Raw genomic sequence first — 26,480 nt, forward strand, 5'->3', positions numbered from 1 at the left:
ACACTACACACCGACACACTACACACCGACACACCACACACCGACACACTACACACCACACACCGACACACCACACACCGACACACCACACACCGACACACCACACACCGACACACCACACACCGACACACCACACACCGACACACCACACACCGACACACCACACACCGACACACCACACACCGACACACCACACACCGACACACCACACACCGACACACCACACACCGACACACCACACACCGACACACCACACACCGACACACCACACACCGACACACCACACACCGACACACCACACACCGACACACCACACACCGACACACCACACACCGACACACCACACACCGACACACCACACACCGACACACCACACACCACACACCGACACACCACACACCGACACACCACACACCGACACACCACACACCGACACACCACACACCGACACACCACACACCGACACACCGACACACCACACACCGACACACCACACACCGACACACCACACACCGACACACCACACACCGACACACCACACACCGACACACCACACACCGACACACCACACACCGACACACCGACACACCACACACCGACACACCACACACCGACACACCACACACCGACACACCACACACCGACACACCACACACCGACACACCACACACCGACACACCACACACCGACACACCACACACCGACACACCACACACCGACACACCACACACCGACACACCACACACCGACACACCACACACCGACACACCACACACCGACACACCACACACCGACACACCACACACCGACACACCACACACCGACACACCACACACCGACACACCGACACACTACACACCGACACACCACACACCGACACACCACACACCGACACACCACACACCGACACACCACACACCGACACACCACACACCGACACACCACACACCGACACACCACACACCACACACCGACACACCACACACCGACACACCACACACCGACACACCACACACCGACACACCACACACCGACACACCACACACCGACACACCACACACCGACACACCACACACCGACACACCACACACCGACACACCACACACCGACACACCACACACCGACACACCACACACCGACACACCACACACCGACACACCACACACCGACACACCACACACCGACACACCACACACCGACACACCACACACCGACACACCACACACCGACACACCACACACCGACACACCACACACCGACACACCACACACCGACACACCACACACCGACACACCACACACCACACACCGACACACCACACACCGACACACCACACACCGACACACCACACACCGACACACCACACACCGACACACCACACACCGACACACCGACACACCACACACCGACACACCACACACCGACACACCACACACCGACACACCACACACCGACACACCACACACCGACACACCACACACCACACACCGACACACCACACACCGACACACCACACACCGACACACCACACACCGACACACCACACACCGACACACCACACACCGACACACCACACACCGACACACCACACACCGACACACCACACACCGACACACCACACACCGACACACCACACACCGACACACCACACACCGACACACCACACACCGACACACCACACACCGACACACCACACACCGACACACCACACACCGACACACCACACACCGACACACCACACACCGACACACCACACACCGACACACCACACACCGACACACCACACACCACACACCGACACACCACACACCGACACACCACACACCGACACACCACACACCGACACACCACACACCGACACACCACACACCACACACTACACACCACACACTGACACACCACACACCGACACACCACACACCACACACCGACACACCACACACCGACACACCACACACCGACACACCACACACCGACACACCACACACCGACACACTACACACCGACACACTACACACCACACACCGACACACTACACACCGACACACCACACACCGACACACTACACACCACACACCGATACACCACACACCGACACACTACACACCACACACCGATACACCACACACCGACACACTACACACCACACACCGATACACCACACACCGACACACTACACACCACACACCGATACACCACACACCGACACACTACACACCACACACCGATACACCACACACCGACACACTACACACCACACACCGATACACCACACACCGACACACTACACACCACACACCACACACCGACACACTACACACCACACACCGACACACCACACACCGACACACCACACACCGACACACCACACACCGACACACCACACACCGACACACCACACACCCACACACCGACACACCCACACACCGACACACCACACACCGACACACCACACACCGACACACCACACACCGACACACCACACACCGACACACCACACACCGACACACCACACACCGACACACTACACACCACACACCGATACACCACACACCACACACCGATACACCACACACCGACACACTACACACCACACACCGACACACTACACACCACACACCGACACACCACACACCACACACCGACACACCACACACCGACACACCACACACCGACACACCACACACCGACACACCACACACACCACACACCACACACCGATACACCACACACCGACACACTACACACCACACACCGATACACCACACACCGACACACTACACACCACACACCGATACACGACACACCGACACACTACACACCACACACCGATACACCACACACCGACACACTACACACCACACACCGATACACCACACACCGATACACCACACACCGACACACTACACACCACACACCGATACACCACACACCGACACACTACACACCGACACACTACACACCACACACCGATACACCACACACCGACACACTACACACCGACACACTACACACCACACACCGACACACTACACACCACACACCGTTACACCGACACACTACACACCACACACCGATACACCACACACCGCTACACTACACACCAACACACTACACACCACACACCGATACACTACACACCGACACACTACACACCAACACACCGATACACCACACACCGACACACTACACACCACACACCGACACACTACACACCACACACCGATACACCACACACCGACACACTACACACCACACACCGATACACCACACACCGACACACTACACACCACACACCGATACACCACACACCGACACACTACACACTACACACCGACACACTACACACCGACACACTACACACCGACACACTACACACCACACACCGACACACTACACACCACACACCGTTACACCGACACACTACACACCACACACCGATACACCACACACCGATACACTACACACCAACACACTACACACCACACACCGATACACTACACACCGACACACTACACACCAACACACCGATACACTACACACCGACACACTACACACCACACACCGACACACTACACACCACACACCGATACACTACACACCGACACACTACACACCACACACCGGTACACTACACACCGACACACTACACACCACACACCGATACACTACACACCGACACACTACACACCACACACCGATACACTACACACCGACACACTACACACCACACACCGATACACTACACACCGACACACCACACACCGATACACTACACACCGACACACTACACACCACACACTGATACACCACACACCGATACACCACACACCGACACACTACACACCACACACCGACACACCACACACCGACACACTACACACCGACACACCACACACCGACACACTACACACCGACACACCACACCACACACCGATACACTACACACCGACACACCACACCACACACCGATACACTACACACCGACACACTACACACCACACACCGACACACTACACACCGACACACTACACACCGACACACTACACACCACACACCGACACACTACACACTGACACACTACACACCACACACCGACACACTACACACCGACACACTACACACCACACACCGACACACTACACACCGACACACTACACACCACACACCGACACACTACACACCGACACACTACACACCACACACCGATACACTACACACCGACACACTACACACCACACACCGATACACTACACACCGACACACCACACACCGATACACTACACACCGACACACTACACACCACACACCGATACACTACACACCGACACACCACACACCGATACACTACACACCGACACACTACACACCGATACACTACACACCGACACACTACACACCACACACCGATACACTACACACCGACACACTACACACCACACACCGATACACTACACACCGACACACTACACACCACACACCGATACACCACACACCGATACACTACACACCGACACACTACACACCACACACCGATACACTACACACCGACACACTACACACCACACACCGATACACTACACACCGACACACTACACACCACACACCGATACACTACACACCGACACACTACACACCACACACCGATACACTACACACTGACACACTACACACCACACACCGATACACTACACACCGACACACTACACACCACACACCGATACACTACACACCGACACACTACACACCACACACCGATACACTACACACCGACACACCGATACACCACACACCGACACACCACACACCGACACACTACACACCACACACCGACACACCACACACCGACACACTACACACCACACACCGATACACTACACACCGACACACTACACACCACACACCGATACACCACACACCGATACACTACACACCGACACACTACACACCGCACACCGATACACTACACACCGACACACTACACACCACACACCGATACACTACACACCGACACACTACACACCACACACCGATACACTACACACCGACACACCACACACCGATACACTACACACCGACACACTACACACCACACACCGATACACTACACACCGACACACTACACACCACACACCGATACACTACACACCGACACACTACACACCACACACCGATACACTACACACCGACACACTACACACCACACACCGATACACTACACACCGACACACTACACACCACACACCGATACACTACACACCGACACACTACACACCACACACCGATACACTACACACCGACACACTACACACCACACACCGATACACTACACACTGACACACTACACACCACACACCGATACACTACACACCGACACACTACACACCACACACCGACACACTACACACCACACACCGATACACTACACACCGACACACTACACACCACACACCGATACACTACACACCGACACACCGATACACCACACACCGACACACCACACACCGACACACTACACACCACACACCGACACACCACACACCGACACACTACACACCACACACCGACACACCACACACCGACACACTACACACCACACACCGATACACCACACACCGACACACTACACACCACACACCGATACACCACACACCGACACACTACACACCACACACCGATACACCACACACCGACACACTACACACCACACACCGATACACCACACACCGATACACCACACACCGACACACTACACACCACACACCGATACACCACACACCGACACACTACACACCGACACACTACACACCACACACCGATACACCACACACCGACACACTACACACCGACACACTACACACCGACACACTACACACCACACACCGACACACTACACACCACACACCGTTACACCGACACACTACACACCACACACCGATACACCACACACCGATACACTACACACCAACACACTACACACCACACACCGATACACTACACACCGACACACTACACACCAACACACCGATACACCACACACCGACACACTACACACCACACACCGATACACCACACACCGACACACTACACACCACACACCGATACACCACACACCGACACACTACACACCACACACCGATACACCACACACCGACACACTACACACTACACACCGACACACTACACACCGACACACTACACACCACACACCGACACACTACACACCGACACACTACACACCGACACACTACACACCACACACCACACACCGATACACTACACACCAACACACTACACACCACACACCGATACACTACACACCGACACACTACACACCAACACACCGATACACTACACACCGACACACTACACACCACACACCGACACACTACACACCGATACACTACACACCGACACACTACACACCAACACACCGATACACTACACACCGACACACTACACACCAACACACCGATACACTACACACCGACACACTACACACAACACACCGATACACTACACACCGACACACTACACACCACACACCGATACACCACACACCGACACACTACACACCACACACCGATACACTACTCACCGACACACTACACACCACACACCGATACTCTACACACCAACACACCGATACACTACACACCAACACACCACACACCGATACACTACACACCTACACAGATACACTACACACCTACACAGATACACTACACACCAACACACCGATACACTACACACCTACACACTGATACACTACACACCAACACACCGATACACTACACACCGATACACCGATACACTACACACTGATACACTACACACCGATACGCTACACACCTACACACATAGATTACACACCGATACGCTACACACCTGCACACCGATACGCTACACACCTGCACACCGATACGCTACACACCTGCACACCGATACGCTACACACCTGCACACCGATACGCTACACACCTGCACACCGATACGCTACACACCTACACACTGATACGCTACACACCAACACACCGATACGCTACACACCGACACACCACACACCGATACACTACACACCACACACCGATACACTACACACTGACACACTACACACCACACACCGATACACTACACACCGACACACTACACACCAACACACCGACACACTACACACCAACACGCCGATACACTACACACCAACACACTACACACCAACACACTACACACCGATACACTACACACCAACACACCACACACCGATACACTACACACCGATACACTACACACCAACACACCGATACACTACACACCAACACACTACACACCACACACCGATACACTACACACCAACACACTACACACCACACACCGATACACTACACACCAACACACCACACACCGATACACTACACACCTACACACCGATACACTACACACCTACACACCGATACACTACACACCTACACACCGATACACTACACACCTACACACCGATACACTACACACCTACACACCGATACACTACACACCAACACACCGATACACCACACACCGATACATTACACACCAACACACCACACACCGATACACTACACACCTACACAGATACACTACACACCAACACACAGATACACTACACACCAACACACAGATACACTACACACCAACACACCGATACACTACACACCTACACACCGATACACTACACACCTACACACCGATACACTACACACCTACACACCGATACACTACACACCTACACACCGATACACTACACACCTACACACTACACACCGATACACTACACACCAACACACTACACACCAACACACTACACACCGATACACTACACACCGATACACTACACACCAATACACGATACGCTACACACCGATACACCGACACACTGATACACCGACACACTGATACACCGACACACTGATACACTACACACTGATACGCTACACACCTACACACTGATACACAACACACTGATACACTACACACTACACACCAACACACGATACACTACACACCGATACACTACACACCTAAACACCGATACGCTACACACCTACACACTGATACACAACACACTGATACACTACAGACTACACACCAACACACGATACACTACACACCGATACACTACACACCTAAACACCGATACGCTACACACCTACACACTGATACACAACACACTGATACACTACACACCGATACGCTACACACTGATACACTACACACCTACACACTGATACACCAACACACCGATACACTACACACCAACACACTACACACCTACACACCGATACGCTACACACCGATACGCTACACACCGATACGCTACACACCGATACACCGACACGCTACACACCGACACACGATACACTACACACCGACACACCGATACACTACACACCTACACACCGATACACTACACACCAACATACTACACACCTACACACTGATACACTACACACCAACACACCGATACACTACACACCGATACACTACACACCAACACACGATACACGATACGCTACACACTGATACACTACACACTGATACACTACACACTGATACGCTACACACCTACACGCTACACACCAACACACCGATACACTACACACCAACACACTACACACCTACACACCGATACGCTACACACCGATACGCTACACACCGACACACGATACACTACACACCGACACACCGACACACTACACACCTACACACCGATACACCTACACACCGATACACTACACACCAACACGCTACACACCAACACACCGATACACTACACACCAACACACTACACACCGATACACTACACACCTACACACCGATACGCTACACACCGATACGCTACACAACGATACGCTACACACCGACACACGATACGCTACACACCGACACACGATACACTACACACCGACACACCGATACACTACACACCTACACACTACACACCTACACACCGATACACTACACACCTACACACCGATACGCTACACACCGATACACCGACACACTACACACCGACACTACACACCGACACACTACACACCACACACCGATACACTACACACCGACACACTACACACCAACACACCGATACACTACACACCGACACACTACACACCAACACACCGATACACTACACACCGACACACCGATACACTACACACCGACACACTACACACCACACACCGATACACTACACACCGACACACCGATACACTACACACCGACACACCACACACCGACACACCACACACCGACACACTACACACCACACACCGATACACTACACACCGACACACTACACACCAACACACCGATACACTACACACCGACACACTACACACCAACACACCGATACACTACACACCGACACACTACACACAACACACCGATACACTACACACCGACACACTACACACCACACACCGATACACCACACACCGACACACTACACACCACACACCGATACACTACTCACCGACACACTACACACCACACACCGATACTCTACACACCAACACACCGATACACTACACACCAACACACCACACACCGATACACTACACACCTACACAGATACACTACACACCTACACAGATACACTACACACCTACACACCGATACACTACACACCTACACACTGATACACTACACACCAACACACCGATACACTACACACCGATACACCGATACACTACACACTGATACACTACACACCGATACGCTACACACCTACACACTGATAGATTACACACCGATACGCTACACACCTGCACACCGATACGCTACACACCTGCACACCGATACGCTACACACCTGCACACCGATACGCTACACACCTGCACACCGATACGCTACACACCTGCACACCGATACGCTACACACCTACACACTGATACGCTACACACCAACACACCGATACGCTACACACCGACACACCACACACCGATACACTACACACCACACACCGATACACTACACACTGACACACTACACACCACACACCGATACACTACACACCGACACACTACACACCAACACACCGACACACTACACACCAACACGCCGATACACTACACACCAACACACTACACACCAACACACTACACACCGATACACTACACACCAACACACCACACACCGATACACTACACACCGATACACTACACACCAACACACCGATACACTACACACCAACACACTACACACCACACACCGATACACTACACACCAACACACTACACACCACACACCGATACACTACACACCAACACACCACACACCGATACACTACACACCTACACACCGATACACTACACACCTACACACCGATACACTACACACCTACACACCGATACACTACACACCTACACACCGATACACTACACACCTACACACCGATACACTACACACCAACACACCGATACACCACACACCGATACATTACACACCAACACACCACACACCGATACACTACACACCTACACAGATACACTACACACCAACACACAGATACACTACACACCAACACACAGATACACTACACACCAACACACCGATACACTACACACCTACACACCGATACACTACACACCTACACACCGATACACTACACACCTACACACCGATACACTACACACCTACACACCGATACACTACACACCTACACACCGATACACTACACACCAACACACTACACACCAACACACTACACACCAACACACTACACACCAACACACTACACACCAACACACCACACACCGATACACTACACACCGATACACTACACACCAATACACGATACGCTACACACCGATACACCGACACACTGATACACCGACACACTGATACACTACACACTGATACGCTACACACCTACACACTGATACACAACACACTGATACACTACACACTACACACCAACACACGATACACTACACACCGATACACTACACACCTAAACACCGATACGCTACACACCTACACACTGATACACAACACACTGATACACTACAGACTACACACCAACACACGATACACTACACACCGATACACTACACACCTAAACACCGATACGCTACACACCTACACACTGATACACAACACACTGATACACTACACACCGATACGCTACACACTGATACACTACACACCTACACACTGATACACTACACACCAACACGCTACACACCAACACACCGATACACTACACACCAACACACTACACACCTACACACCGATACGCTACACACCGATACGCTACACACCGATACGCTACACACCGATACACCGACACGCTACACACCGACACACGATACACTACACACCGACACACCGATACACTACACACCTACACACCGATACACTACACACCAACATACTACACACCTACACACTGATACACTACACACCAACACACCGATACACTACACACCGATACACTACACACCAACACACGATACACGATACGCTACACACTGATACACTACACACTGATACACTACACACTGATACGCTACACACCTACACGCTACACACCAACACACCGATACACTACACACCAACACACTACACACCTACACACCGATACGCTACACAACGATACGCTACACACCGACACACGATACACTACACACCGACACACCGACACACTACACACCTACACACCGATACACCTACACACCGATACACTACACACCAACACGCTACACACCAACACACCGATACACTACACACCAACACACTACACACCGATACACTACACACCTACACACCGATACGCTACACACCGATACGCTACACAACGATACGCTACACACCGACACACGATACGCTACACACCGACACACGATACACTACACACCGACACACCGATACACTACACACCTACACACTACACACCTACACACCGATACACTACACACCTACACACCGATACGCTACACACCGATACACCGACACACTACACACCGACACTACACACCGACACACGATACACTACACCGATACACTACACACCTACACACTGATACACTACACACCGATACACTACACACCTACACACCGATACGCTACACACGATACGCTTCACACCGATACACCGACACACTACACACCAGTACACTACACACCTACACACTGATACACAACACAGATACACTACACACCAACACACGATACACTACACACCGATACGCTACACACTGATACACTACACACCGATACACTACACACCTGCACACCGTTACGCTACACACCGATACACTACACACCTACACACCGACACGCTACACACCGACACGCTACACACCGACACGCTACACACCGATACACCGACACACTACACACCTACACACTGATACTCTACACACCGATACACTACACACCGATACACCGACACACTACACACCTACACACTGATACACAACATACTGATACACTACACACCGATACGCTACACACTGATACACACCTACACACTGATGCACTACACACCGATACGCTACACACCGATACACCGACACACTACACACCGACACTACACACCGACACACGATACACTACACACTGATACACTACACACCTACACACCGATACGCTACACACCTACACACGATACACTACACACTGATACACAACACACTGATACACTACACACCAACACACGATACACTACACACAGATACACTTCACACTGATACACTACACACCGATACACTACACACCTACACACCGATACACTACACACCGACACACTGATACACTACACACCTACACACCATTACGCTACAAACCTACACACTACACACCTACACACTGATACACAACACACTGATACACTACACACCAACACACGATACACTACACACTGATACACTACACACCGACACACCTACACACCGATACACTACACACCGATACGCTACACACCTACACACGATACACTACACACTGATACACAACACACTGATACACTACACACCAACACACGATACACTACACACATACACTTCACACTGATACACTACACACCGATACACTATACACCTACACACCGATACACTACACACCGATACGCTACACACCTACACACGATACACTACACACTGATACACAACACACTGATACACTACACACCAACACACGATACACTACACACAGATACACTTCACACTGATACACTACACACCGATACACTATACACCTACACACCGATACACTACACACCGATACGCTACACACCTACACACGATACACTACACACTGATACACAACTCACTGATACACTACACACCAACACACGATACACTACACACAGATACACTTCACACTGATACACTACACACCGATACACTACACACCTACACACCGACACACTACACACCGATACACTACACACCTACACACTGATACACTACACACCTACACACCATTACGCTACAAACCTACACACTACACACCTACACACTGATACACAACACACTGATACACTACACACCAACACACGATACACTACACACAGATACACTTCACACTGATACACTACACACCGATACACTACACACCGATACACTACACACCTACACACCGATACACTACACACCGACACACTACACACCGATACACTACACACCTACACAGATACGCTACACACCTACACACCGATACGCTACACACCTACACACCGATACGCTACACACCTACACACCGATACGCTACACACTGATACGCTACACACCGATACGCTACACACCTACACACCGATACCCTACACACTGATACACAACACACCGATACGCTACACACCTACACACCGATACGCTACACACCTACACACCGATACGCTACACACCGATACGCTACACACCGATACGCTAAAACACCTACGCACTGATGCGCTAAAACACCGGCACACTACACACCGACACGCTAAAACACTGGTGCACTGATGCACCGACACAGGACACACCGGCCCAGCTGCACACTGGCACACTACACACCGACACGGGCACACTGACACACCGACACAGCACACTGACACACTGGCACACCAACAAAATACACACTGGCACACCTACACAGGACACACTACACACCAGCCCACTGACACACCAGCCCACTGACACACCAGCCCACTGACACACCAGCCCACTGACACACCAGCCCACTGACACACCAGCACACTGACACACCAGCACACTGACACAGTACACACGGGCACACTGACACATTACACACCGACACAGTACACACGGGCACACTGACACACGGGCACACTGACACACCGACACAGTACACACGGGCACACTGACACACCGGCACACTGACACACCGACACAGTACACACCGGCACACTGACACACCGACACAGTACACACGGGCGCACTGACACACCAGCACACTGACACAGTACACACCGGCACACTGACACACCGACACAGTACACACGGGCACACTGACACACCAGCACACTGACACACCGACACAGTACACACCGGCACACTGACACACCGACACAGTACACACTGGCACACCACACACCAGCCCACTGACACATGACACAGTACACACCAGCACACCGGCACACTGACGCACCGACACAGTGCGCACCGACACACCAGACCACGGGCACACCGACACAGTACACACGGGCACACTGACACACCAGCACACTGACACACCGACACAGTACACATGGGCACACTGACACACCAGCACACTGACACACCAGCACACTGTCACACCGACACAGTACACACCAGCCCACTGACACATGACACAGTACACACCGGCACACTGATGCACTGACACACGGGCACACCGACACAGTACACACGGGCACACTGACGCACCTGCACGCACCGGCACACTGACACACCGGCACGCACCGATGCACACCGGCACACTGACGCATCGGCACACCGACCCACCGGCACACTGGCGTGCACTGCTGGTGTAAAAACGGTAATGATGGGTTTTCTGATTATTTTTTGACAGATTACAGGGGAATGACATCCTGTGGTCGCTCACGGGGGAAGAAGAGAGCCGCAGCAGCTCCAGCAAGTGTAGAGGCTTCGTCATCCTCAATGGCTGTAGGGGAAAGTCACTCCATGCGTCCATCCAGGCAGGCGCCCAGCAGCAGAGGCAAAAGAAACAGCAGCGTTTCTACAGTGCAGGCAAATGTAGGAGCTCAGTGGCAAATTAGACATGTATCTGTCTGTCTCAGGTTCACACGTCTGTCATTCATTCCTTCCTTCCTTCCTTCCTTCCTTCCAGCCATCTTTCTTTTCAGGATTAAGTATCGGACTATCCATCCAGCTTAGGTTCAGCTGTTTATTCGTTTGTCTGTTTATTCACCTGTCCATCTCAGGCCATCAGTTATCCATGCATCCATCCAGCTATCTATCTCTACTCCCTTTCTTTCCTTTCAGATCCATCCATCCATTCATTTTGGGGCTTTAGTTATTGATTAATTGATCTGTCTATCCATCCATACTCCCTTTCTTTACCATTTATTTGCCTGCACATCCATTTATTGCTGTCTCTTTTCTTTCCTTTTTAGCAGAACGATTGGTCTGTCCATTCTTCTGTCTCTCCATCCTGGGTTCAATCATCGATCCACCCACCCATGCTCTCTCTTTATGGTCTGTCTCCCATCCATCAGTGTCTCCATTCTTTTATTTTCAGATCCATATATCTATCCTTTTATTTATTAATCTATTTTGGGGCTTCATTCATTCATCCATCTCTTCATTTATTTTGGTGCTTCAGTTATCCATCCAGCCATCCATCTGTCTGTCTTCTCTCATTCATCCATCCATTTTGGAGCTTCAGTTATCCTTCCATCCATTTTGGAGCTTCAGTTATCCATCCATCTGTCTTCCATCCATTTTGGGGCTTCAGTTATTCATCCATCCATCTTCTGTCTTCCATCCGTTTTGGAGCTTCAGTTATCCATCCATCTTCTGTCTTCCATCCATTTTGGAGCTTCAGTTATCCATCCATCTTCTGTCTTCCATCCATTTTGGGGCTTCAGTTATCCATCCATCCATTTTGGGGCTTCAGTTATCCATCCATCCATCCATCCATCCATCCGTCCATCCGTCCATTTTGGGGCTTCAGTCATCCATCCATCCATCCATTTTGGGGCTTCAGTCATCCATCCGTCTTCTGTCTTCCATCCATTTTGGGGCTTCAGTTATCCATCCATCTGTCTTCTGTCCTCCATCCATTTTGGGGCTTCAGTCATCCATCCATTCATTCATTTTGGGGCTTCAATCATCCATCTGTTTTGGGGCTTCAGTCGTCCGTCCGTCCATTTTGGGGCTTCAGTCGTCCGTCCGTCCATTTTGGGGCTTCAGTCGTCCGTCCGTCCATTTTGGGGCTTCAGTCGTCCGTCCGTCCATTTTGGGGCTTCAGTCGTCCGTCCGTCCATTTTGGGGCTTCAGTCGTCCGTCTGTCCATTTTGGGGCTTCAGTCGTCCGTCCGTCCATTTTGGGGCTTCAGTCGTCCGTCCGTCCATCCTTCCAATTATTCACTCCTTCCTGTCTTTTCAATATCAGTGCTCTATCTTGCCTTCACCTTTTCTTTCCTTTTTTGAAATCTGTCTATCTTCTTGTCTGAGTATCTGTCAGTCCGTTTGCCTGTTTCTCACGCTGTATCTGATCCTGCGTTCCTGATTCAACACGTCAGCCAGAAAGCTTTTACTACATTTCCACTATTCTTTGATTGTTTTGATTTGTGCCTCTTCCTTTTTTGGTCTCCTTCAATATCCTAGCCCAAAAGAAAGATGGCTGACGTGGAGGAAGAGGAGGAGCAGGTGGAGAAGAAGTTCCGGAAGTGTGAGAAAGCAGGATGTCCGGCGACGTATCCTGTGTGTTTTGCCAGCGCGTCAGAAAGGTGGCTCTCATTTACTGGCAGCTTGGCTTTAATCTGATGTTGTGGCGATGCTGTTACTGATCTGATCACTAAAACACGATGTGCCCTAAAGGTGCGCAAAAAACGGCTACACGTCGCGATGGTACCACTTATCCTGCGGGGAGCACTTCTGCAACGAGTGCTTCGATCATTATTACAGGAGGTGAGTGACGGAGAATGGGCTCTAATTATTCTCACAGCAGGAGCAGGAAATATGAGTGTGTGTGTGTGTCTGTGTCTCAGCCATAAGGATGGTTATGAGAAATTCTCCTCCTGGAAGAAGCTGTGGACAGGAAATGGGAAGAGTGAACCAAGTCTGAAGGCCTTCATGGCGGATCAGCAGCTTCCTTACTGGGTGAGACGTTTCTCTCTCTCACGCACGCACGCGCGCGCGCGCACACGTTTCTGGTCTCTCTTTCTGCTCTCTATTTTCTCTTCATGTTTCTGCGCTCTCTTTCATCTCAGGTTTCTCTCTCTCCTCATATTTCTCCTTTCCCTCGCTTTTGTCATCTCTCCCCTCATTTCTACTTTCCCTCACTTTATCATCTCTCCTTCTCCCTCATACATTTCTCGACTCTCCTTGTATTTCTCATTTCTCCTTTCCCTCGCTTTTGTCATCTCTCCTTTTCCCTCATACATTTCTAGACATTGTCCTCTCTCTCCTCATATTTCTCACTTCTCCTTTCCCTCTCTTGTCATCTCTTCTTTTCCCTCATATATTTCTAGACTCTCTCTCTCCTAAATTGTCGTGTGTGTGTGTGTGTCTCTCTCTGTCCTCATTTTTCCTTTCCATCGCTTCTAGACTCGCTCTTCTATATTGTGTTCTCTCTCCATATTTCTCCTTTCCCTTGCTTTTGTAATCTTTCCTTTTCCCTCATACATTTCAACCCACTCTCTCTCTCTCTAAATACACAGTACTGTGCCTTAGGCGTGTTATACCGTTTTTGCATATATATATATATATATATATATATATATATATATATATATATATATATAAAATATATTTTGTGTGTATATATATATATATATATATATATATATATATATATAAAAATAAAATATATTTTGTGTGTGTATATATAGTATATACACAATATATATACACACTTTTATTTATATATGTGTGTGTGTGTGTGTGTGTATATATATATATATATATATATATATAAATAATATAGTATATACACAATATATATACACACTTTTATTTATATATGTGTGTGTGTGTGTGTGTATATATATATATATATATATATATATATATATATATATATATATATACACACACACACACATATACTGGGTGCGATTTGCTGGGGGGGATGGTGGGGATCATCCCCCCCCTCTGGTTTTTATCTCTGCTGAAAAAAAATCCTCGGGGACAACCCCATCAATAAAACAAACAAACCAAAAAAAAAGTTGACATGACAGGCATGTTGTGACAGTTTTCTATGGTCTACATTGCACTCACTTTCAAAATGACCCGAAGTGGCAGCTTTGATGTTCACGAACGTCCCCAGCAAATAGATACATTGTAGATAATAACAATATCTTTGCGTTCTGCAGGGATGCAAACAGCGCGCCTTTTGGCGGAAGCCGCCTTTTTCATGGCCGTTTTTTTTTTGGGGGGGGGGTGCGTTGGAGTGTCTGATTATAATTTCAAAGTAAATTCTGTATTAAAATTATTAAATAAGCAAATCCGTTACAGTCCATGAAACAGGAAGTATAAGGATGAGAAAAAAACAGTTTAAATCGGAAAGCTGCGCACAATGTGAACTGCGCCATCAGAGCAAACTGTTCATTTAGTATTCATGTATTTTAGTGATTTTCAAGTCACTGTCCATTTAATCCGGAGGGAGAGAAACATCACAGCAACGTGACAAGCAATGCGAACTTTGTTGTGTTAGTGTTCGTGTATTTAGTCAGAGAGATAGGAAGATGAATTTACTATCTCTGGTTTAGTGTTCGTTTTCATTTAGTGTTATTCATTTGATATCATCGGATGTTATTGAGCTGTTAGCCTACTGTTACCTTAATTTTGTGACGTTTCATGATAAAACAAAAAACACGTATGTGTATGTATATATGTGTTTGTATCTCGGATTTACAAATCTGCTTAACAAAACTCTCAAGTTGCACTTCCAGTATTGAATTTGTAAATTCGATGTGGAAATGTTTGGTGCGCGAGTCATTTGATCTACAAAATAACACTTGAAATACAATATGGATGGTCCATAATCATACTAAAATACATAAATACGTTGTTTGATATTTTTGAAAGACTTCTACTGTGAGCCCACGAGCGATAATTAACCCCAGATCTCATTATCCGTAGTTTTGGCATATCAACAGTGCTCCAGGCCCATGTAAAGAAATGCTACAGTATAGACCAGAAATGGCATTAAAAATAATGAAACGTTTCAACATTAACAAGTGTTGCCAGGCAAAACAAAACCTCACCCGGTAGCACTTATGATGAATACGAAGGAAGATACCGTGAAAAAACGATTTTTACCTTTTTGGTGATTTTGACCTTGTGTGTGAACATACTTGGCCAATAAACATGGTTCTAATTCTCTGCTGCTCTCAGCCAATCAGAACACACCGTACTGCACGATTGTTACACTCTTACAGCACGACGACATGGTGGCTACCACCTCTATATGAAGCAGTAGCCACAAAAACCTTGACTGGATGACCCCCAAAATGTTGGAGGTTCTGTTTGAGACCAATGCCCATCTGTCCTGAAAGTTTCGTGAAGATTGGTCCAGCCGTTTTCCCGTAACATCGTTTACAAAAAAACAAAGAAACGCCACGAAAACAATACCTTACTCCGTAGCGGGCGAGGTAAAAATACAGTAAGCCATTAAAATGAAACAAAGTCAATATTTTGTGTGAGACGACCCTTTGCTTTAAAGCTAGACGGCCTTTCAATTTCATAAAATCGGTGAAATTTAGTTTCTTCTGAAATTTGGTCATTGTGATGCATGTTTGTTTATTTCTGAAATATCTCACAAAATATCAGGCCATTCTGTTCCGTGGCTGGGAAATTATTTAATTTGAGGGGATTAAAGCAAATAATGTGCATGAAATCGCGCAGTCAAGCAGACAGAGGAAGTCCATATATGTGTGTGCGCATGCGCAGGTTTACCTTTGAGCGTGCACTGACAGTTCCATCATTCTGTCGCTAAACGAACAGCTGATCACACCGAGGTGCTCGCTGAGCGCCGATATTTATTAGTTTGACATTTTCCTGTGTTTCCTTTCCTTCATATATAGCAACGCCTTTTCTTCTCGCTTTCCGTTACTGTAGTTGGTCTTTCACGTTTCATTCGCACACTCGCGTCCTCCATTTTTCTCTCCGGTTTCAAATTAGTATCCCACAATGTCTTGCGCGAACGGGGAAAGCCCACCACGTCATGCATGATGTAGTATCTTGTATTGGGTCATGGTGAAGCAGGAAAAAATAGCGGCGAATTTAATTCAGTAATTTTATTTTAAAAACCCTAATAAAATTTGGTGTGTGATTTGAATTCAGTAGCTTTTGGTCCAATAAACACAAATAATTGGGTGTTGGAGAAAATTTTTTGATCTACACTTGAAAAATCTGAAAGGCGGTCTAGCTTTAAAAAAAAAAAAGTAGTCTCGGGTACAGTGAGTGCAGTTTTATGTGGAAAAGAGCTGTAGGTTTTACTGAGCATCTTACAGAACCAGCCACAGTTCTTCTGGACACTTTGACTGTCACACTCGCTTCTTCATTTTGCACCGAAACCCAGCAGCCTTCATTATGTTGTTTTTTTTTTTTTTTTTAATCCGCAACATGCTCTTTTATGGAATACGTTGCTCAGATACAAACTTTTTTTTTTTCCTGTAACATTTAATTTTGTGCTGGAAAAAAACCAAACGTTTGGACTCTCAAATGTTTTTGTGATGCTTTGACTCGATAACGTAAAAGTCATAAAATAGAAATCCATAACACGGTTTGTATGAAAAAAAATAGGGGGGCTAAGACTTTTGCACAGTACTATGTTTGTCTTTACCCTCGCAGTTCCGTTTTTTCTGTCACTTACTGTTTTTTCTTTTCCCTCATATTTCCATGAGACTCGACATCCCTCATGTTCCTGATCTTTCTTTCCCTCACGTTTCTCTCCTCCTCTCTTTATCCTCTTTTCTGTGCACTTCTGCTGCTGGTTTCTTCTTCCTTTTCTCTCCTTATTTCTTGGGTTTTCTCTAACCTCTCTCTCCCCCCTCCAGGTGCAGTGTACGAAACCCAGTTGTGGGAAGTGGAGGCAGCTCACGAAAGACATCCAGCTGACGGCTTCGCTGGCTGCGACGTACCGCTGCGGAATGAAGCTCAACAACGTTAAAGTAAGAAACTGATGGAAACCTCACAGCTCTGATGCTCTCTACTTCCTGGAGTTATTTGTTTGAGACTGTACTTGGTTTGACTTCCTGCTAAAGATCTGTAAATGTTCTTGATTGCTGTAACACACTGGCTGTGATTGTAAATGTGATGGGCTGAAAATGATGAGTGTTGTTTGTCGTTGTGAAGAGTGAAGGACCGGATCAGTGTTCTCAGCCTGAAGACATGGTGAGTCGCTCACCATCACCATCACCGATCACTTTAACTCACAAATAATAAAATGATCCCGGTTTCTTTCATTATAACCATCTCTACATTTAGTACAGAGATACAGTCTTCAATCATTGTTCATGAACTCTCTCTCCCCCCTCTTCTCACACGCTCTCCCTGCTTCGCGCTCTCTCCCTCTGCTTCTCTCTCCTTCCGCTTCACTCGCTCTCTCCCCACGCTTCTCTCTGCTTCATACTCTTCCTCACTCTCTCTTTTTCCACTTCGTGCGCTCTCTCTCCCCCCGCTTCATGCGCTCTCTCTCTCCCCCCGCTTCATGCGCTCTCTCTCTCCCCCCGCTTCATGCGCTCTCTCTCTCCCCCCGCTTCATGCGCTCTCTCTCTCCCCCCGCTTCATGCGCTCTCTCGCTTCACGGGCTCTTGCTGTCTGTCTGTCTCTCTCCCTGCTTCTTGTTCTGTCTCTTGCCCACTTCGTGCACTCTTGCTTTCTCTCTCTCGCCCGCTTCGCATGCGCGCTCTCTCTCTCGCTCGCCTGCTTGAAGGAGAGAGAGAGTGAGACAGCGTTCGAAGCGGGCGAGAGAGTGCGCGCGCTCTCTCTCTCCCCCCGCTTCATGCGCTCTCTCTCTCCCCCCGCTTCATGCGCTCTCGCTTCATGGGCTCTTGCTGTCTCTCTCTCTCTCTCTCTCTCTGCTTCTCGTTCTGTCTTTTGCCTGCTTCGCACACTCTTGCTTTCTCTCTCTCTCGCACGCATGCTCTCTCTCTCTCGCCTGCTTGAAGCAGGGAAGGAGAGAGTGAGACAGCGCGCGAAGCGGGCGAGAGAGAGTGCGTGCGCGCTCTCTCTCCTTCCCTGCTTCAACCGCTCTCTGTCTCTAACTTGCTCACCCCACCCCCGCTTCATACTCTCTCATTTTATTGATTTATTTAATAAAATACTTCATTTTTAAATCTATTTTTATTTATTTAATTTTTTGGGTGATTTTTGGTGTTCAAGTACCCTGGGTTAAAGATGATAAAAGTTTTGTGACAAAATAATAAAATCTCTCTGTCTGTCTGTCTCTCTCTCTCTCTCTCTCTCTCTCTCTCTCACACACACACAGAGAGTAGCTGGAGTGGGAGACAGTTGGTGGTCGTCCATGTTGATTCTGCCCCCTTTGTTAAAAGAGAGTCCAGCAAACCCTTTCCTCACCGCATATTACCCCGACTGCGTGGGCATGAGTCCGTCCGGCTCGCACTGTGATTTACGGCCTGAGCAGCGACGCAACATTCAGCCGCAGAGTCAGTTCAACCTTTCTGGGTTTTTCTCTGTCTGTTAGCAGCAAGTCAGGATGACTGGACTTGTGTTATTATTATTATTATTATTATTATAATAGCATGAACATTTCCACATGTAGGGAAGCAGCCAAGAACGGTGTGGAGCCTCAGTGTGACGTCTAACACTTTTTTAATAGAAATCTGTAGGATTCAAAATCTTTCTGCACAAAAACACATCTCTTCAGATATGTGTGTCGGATGTACAGTGTGTCGGATGTACAGTGTGTCATTGAGCTTTGCATCAGCAATGAATGTGCACGTTCAGTAGCTCACAGATATGAGACAATACCAAAACCCAGAGTCTGAATATCAAAATGTAACTGAACACACACAAGTAAATGGGTACCGAGTGTGTAATGTGTGTGTTTAGTCCCAGGTTTGTGCCCGTACTTCCAGCCTTTCTACCAGCCCAACGAGTGCGGTAAAGCCCTGTGTGTGCGACCAGACATGATGGAGCTGGACGAACTCTACGAATTCCCAGAATTCTCCAGGGATCCCACCATGTACCTCGCTCTACGCAACCTCATCCTCGCCGTTTGGCATCGAAACTGCAAGGTACAAGAACGTTTACACTTGTTCACTCTTTATTATAGAGCGTATTTACGCATGAATTGGCTTAACAGATGTAGTCAGAAACGATACAAGCTGAAAGATCAGTACGTTTATATAAGAATAATTCTAAAAAATTAATTTGATTATTTTGATATTTTTATTTAATTAAAGGACACTTTTTTTTATTTATTTTTGTAACTTTCTAAAATGATTAATAAGAAAAGGCAGAAAAAAATACATTTTAATATCCCCCGTCAACTTATTAGTTAACCTGGAATGGAAAATGTATAAAACTACTGACGATACGCACAACACTGACAGTATAGACAATATTCCACAAGGATGTTACACGGTGGTGTGAAACTATGAAGTTTATCTTTGAGTGGTGAACATATTCACGAGTGAGTGAAACGAACAAGTGAAAATATTTTCAATATGAGAAGATAAACTTCATATCTTCACGCCACTGTGTAATGTTCTTTATATTATATGGACACATCCACAAAAAAATACGCAAGTTAATCCAAAAAATTTTAATTCCAAATCGGTTCACCATTTTGACAACGGGCATCTCGTCAGCGGGAAAACACTGGGAGTGACATCATCGGAGTGAAATATCCTGGAATTGTTCTATCCACATTCACTGGATATGAGCAATCATGCGCTCTGATTGGCTACTCTACTACTAGGATATCGGCTTGTATACCGTGAGGAGAGAAAAAGAAAATGGCGGACCGTGTTGCTGAACCAACCGAGGACGAAATAAAAACTCTATTCGAAAACAAAACCCCAAAAATACAGCAACAAAATATGGAATGAAAGTATCTGATGGTATGAACGTGTCCCCCCCCCCCCCCCCCCCCCCCGAGAATTATTATTATTATTATTTTCATTTTTAAGTATTACATTTTTGAAAATTATAGAGCTGAAATGTCCAAGGAAGAATTTAAATAAATGTCTAAAGCTATTCTATACTTCGGCACGACAGCAAGACGGCACTTTCTACAACAAAACAGCACTAAAGTCAATTCGTGCAGCCATCGATAGGTTTTTAAGAAGTCCGCCTAAAGCGGAAATGATTTTGTCGGGTGTTTTGGATAAAGTTTTTATTTATCGAATTTGCAAAAAAAAAAAGATCCGTTTCTCAAAATCCAGTGAATGTGGATAGACTAAAACAGTTATCCCACTCAATCTGGTCGTACATGGGTTATAGCTACACACTTCATCGGCTATCAGCTTATGTGCGACTCGATTTCATGGAATAATTGTTGAAGGAATACTCCGGAGTGAAATGCTTTTTAGGGCTATTTTCGCATGATTGGGAGTGCATACGTTGAGTTGGTAGCACAATCATGTCAATCGGTTGTGTTTTGAGAAAGTTGTTTTGTTGTGATTTAAGCCGAAAGCGCTAATACGGCAGTGCGAGGGGCATGTCATTTCGCCGATACAAAACGCTGTTTTTAAAACCATTGCCAAGGTCCAAACAACATTACAGTTCAGTGGAAGTGAGTACAGGGTTCCTACACACAAACCGAAGTGTCCCTGGCTCTGTAAGTGTACGGACAGATCGCCTAGAAGACTGAATACAAAACGTGTACCTTCCCGAAAGTAGTTGTTCTCCAGACGCCATCTTCAGGGGACAGTCCGTAAAAGTCGAGTGCAGAGCTAAAGCCTCTGGAAATGCACAATTTCGTAGCATCACATGACCTCCCATTCAAAATTCCAACCTGCTTGGACTATAATGTTATTGCATGCAGTTTCCTTTTAATTTCGAGCTAAACACTAGACTGTGTTTCCATAAAATGCTACGAAATTGTGCATTTCCAGAGGATTTAGCTCTGCACTCGACTTTTACAGACTGTCCCCTGAGGATGGCGTCTGGAGAACAGCTACTTTCGGGAAGGTACATGTTTTGTATTCAGTCTTCTAGATGATCTGTCCGTACACTTACAGAGCCAGAGACACTTGGGTTTGTGTGTAGGAACTCTGTACTCACTTCCACTGAACTGTAATGTTGTTTGGACCTTGGCAATGGTTTTAAAAACAGCGTTTTGTATCGGTGAAATGACATGCCCCTCACACTGCCGTGTTGGCGCTTTCGGTTTAAAATCACAAAAAACCTGGTGGTGTCGTGGCTCAGGTGGATAAGGCGCCATACCATAAATCAGGGGACCCGAGTTCGATTCCGCCCCGAGGTCATTTCCCGATCCCTCCCCGTCTCTCTCTCCTGCTCATTTCCTGTCTCTACACTGTCTTATTCAATAAAGGTGAAAAAGCCCCCCCAAAAAAATCTTTAAAAAAAAAAAATCACAAACCAACTTTCTCAAAACACAACCGATTGACTAGCCTAGTAAACTAGACCCATCCGCCTTGCGGCCAAAATATTTTTGCCTAGCGAATGGGTCTAGCCTCGCACCATATAAACAAAAACACCCCGGGCATCAAATCGTGCCCGCCAATCACAACGCAAGGTTTTTGTTTGGATTCTTTGGGTGGGCTTTTGCAGGAGTGACGACAAAGCTGCGCGACGCTGGAGAAAGCGCAACAGGAAAGATGGCTACGGCTAGTGAACAGCGCGCGTTTGACTCCGCTTTGGAATCAGTTTTAGAAGAATTAGACTTGGAGTTTTCGTTGAAACATGAGCAGGAAGAGGCTCTCCGCTCATTCCTTTTCAAGAAGGACGTTTTCGCTGTTTTGCCGACCGGCTATGGCAAAAGTCTGATCTACCAGCTGGCTCCGCTCGTAGCCAAAAGGATGGGGCTAGTTTGTGCCGTACGAAGAATTAATAAACAGCTTTGAAACATTACTTTTTGATTGTTTCTTATTTTCCCGTTATTTTAAATTTAAGGGAAATTATTTCACCAAACACCACTAAATAAAAACTCTCAAAAACAGTTTAAGCAAACCCTTGAAAAACACTTGGAAAAACTAATGAGTGTATGTGGTACAGACTCCAAACTTGTGGTCATTATCTCCAAACTTCTTAATATCTAGAACCTGTTTATTAATTAATATGCAGTTTGAAAAATTATTTATTTCAAGGCCTCCCCCACTGCTTTCTGTCGCTCTGACTACGTC

The 26,480-nt window shown here is 47.8% G+C and overlaps 1 protein-coding gene across 1 annotated transcript in view; it reads left to right on the top strand.

Annotated features, from left to right (window-relative positions):
• LOC132882070 (lysine-specific histone demethylase 2) overlaps positions 1 to 26,480 on the top strand; it is a 108,535-nt gene that overhangs the window by 52,147 nt on the left and 29,908 nt on the right. Inside the window, exons 2-9 of the mRNA XM_060915291.1 lie at positions 15,027 to 15,211; positions 16,807 to 16,928; positions 17,020 to 17,109; positions 17,190 to 17,301; positions 21,204 to 21,317; positions 21,502 to 21,540; positions 22,637 to 22,814; positions 23,221 to 23,405. Of these exons, the coding sequence (XP_060771274.1) occupies positions 15,027 to 15,211; positions 16,807 to 16,928; positions 17,020 to 17,109; positions 17,190 to 17,301; positions 21,204 to 21,317; positions 21,502 to 21,540; positions 22,637 to 22,814; positions 23,221 to 23,405 (1,025 nt within the window). The remainder of the gene's footprint in view (positions 1 to 15,026; positions 15,212 to 16,806; positions 16,929 to 17,019; positions 17,110 to 17,189; positions 17,302 to 21,203; positions 21,318 to 21,501; positions 21,541 to 22,636; positions 22,815 to 23,220; positions 23,406 to 26,480) is intronic.

The sequence above is a fragment of the Neoarius graeffei genome, chromosome 2 (genome assembly GCF_027579695.1).
Source record: "Neoarius graeffei isolate fNeoGra1 chromosome 2, fNeoGra1.pri, whole genome shotgun sequence".
Taxonomy (NCBI): Eukaryota; Metazoa; Chordata; class Actinopteri; order Siluriformes; family Ariidae; genus Neoarius; species Neoarius graeffei.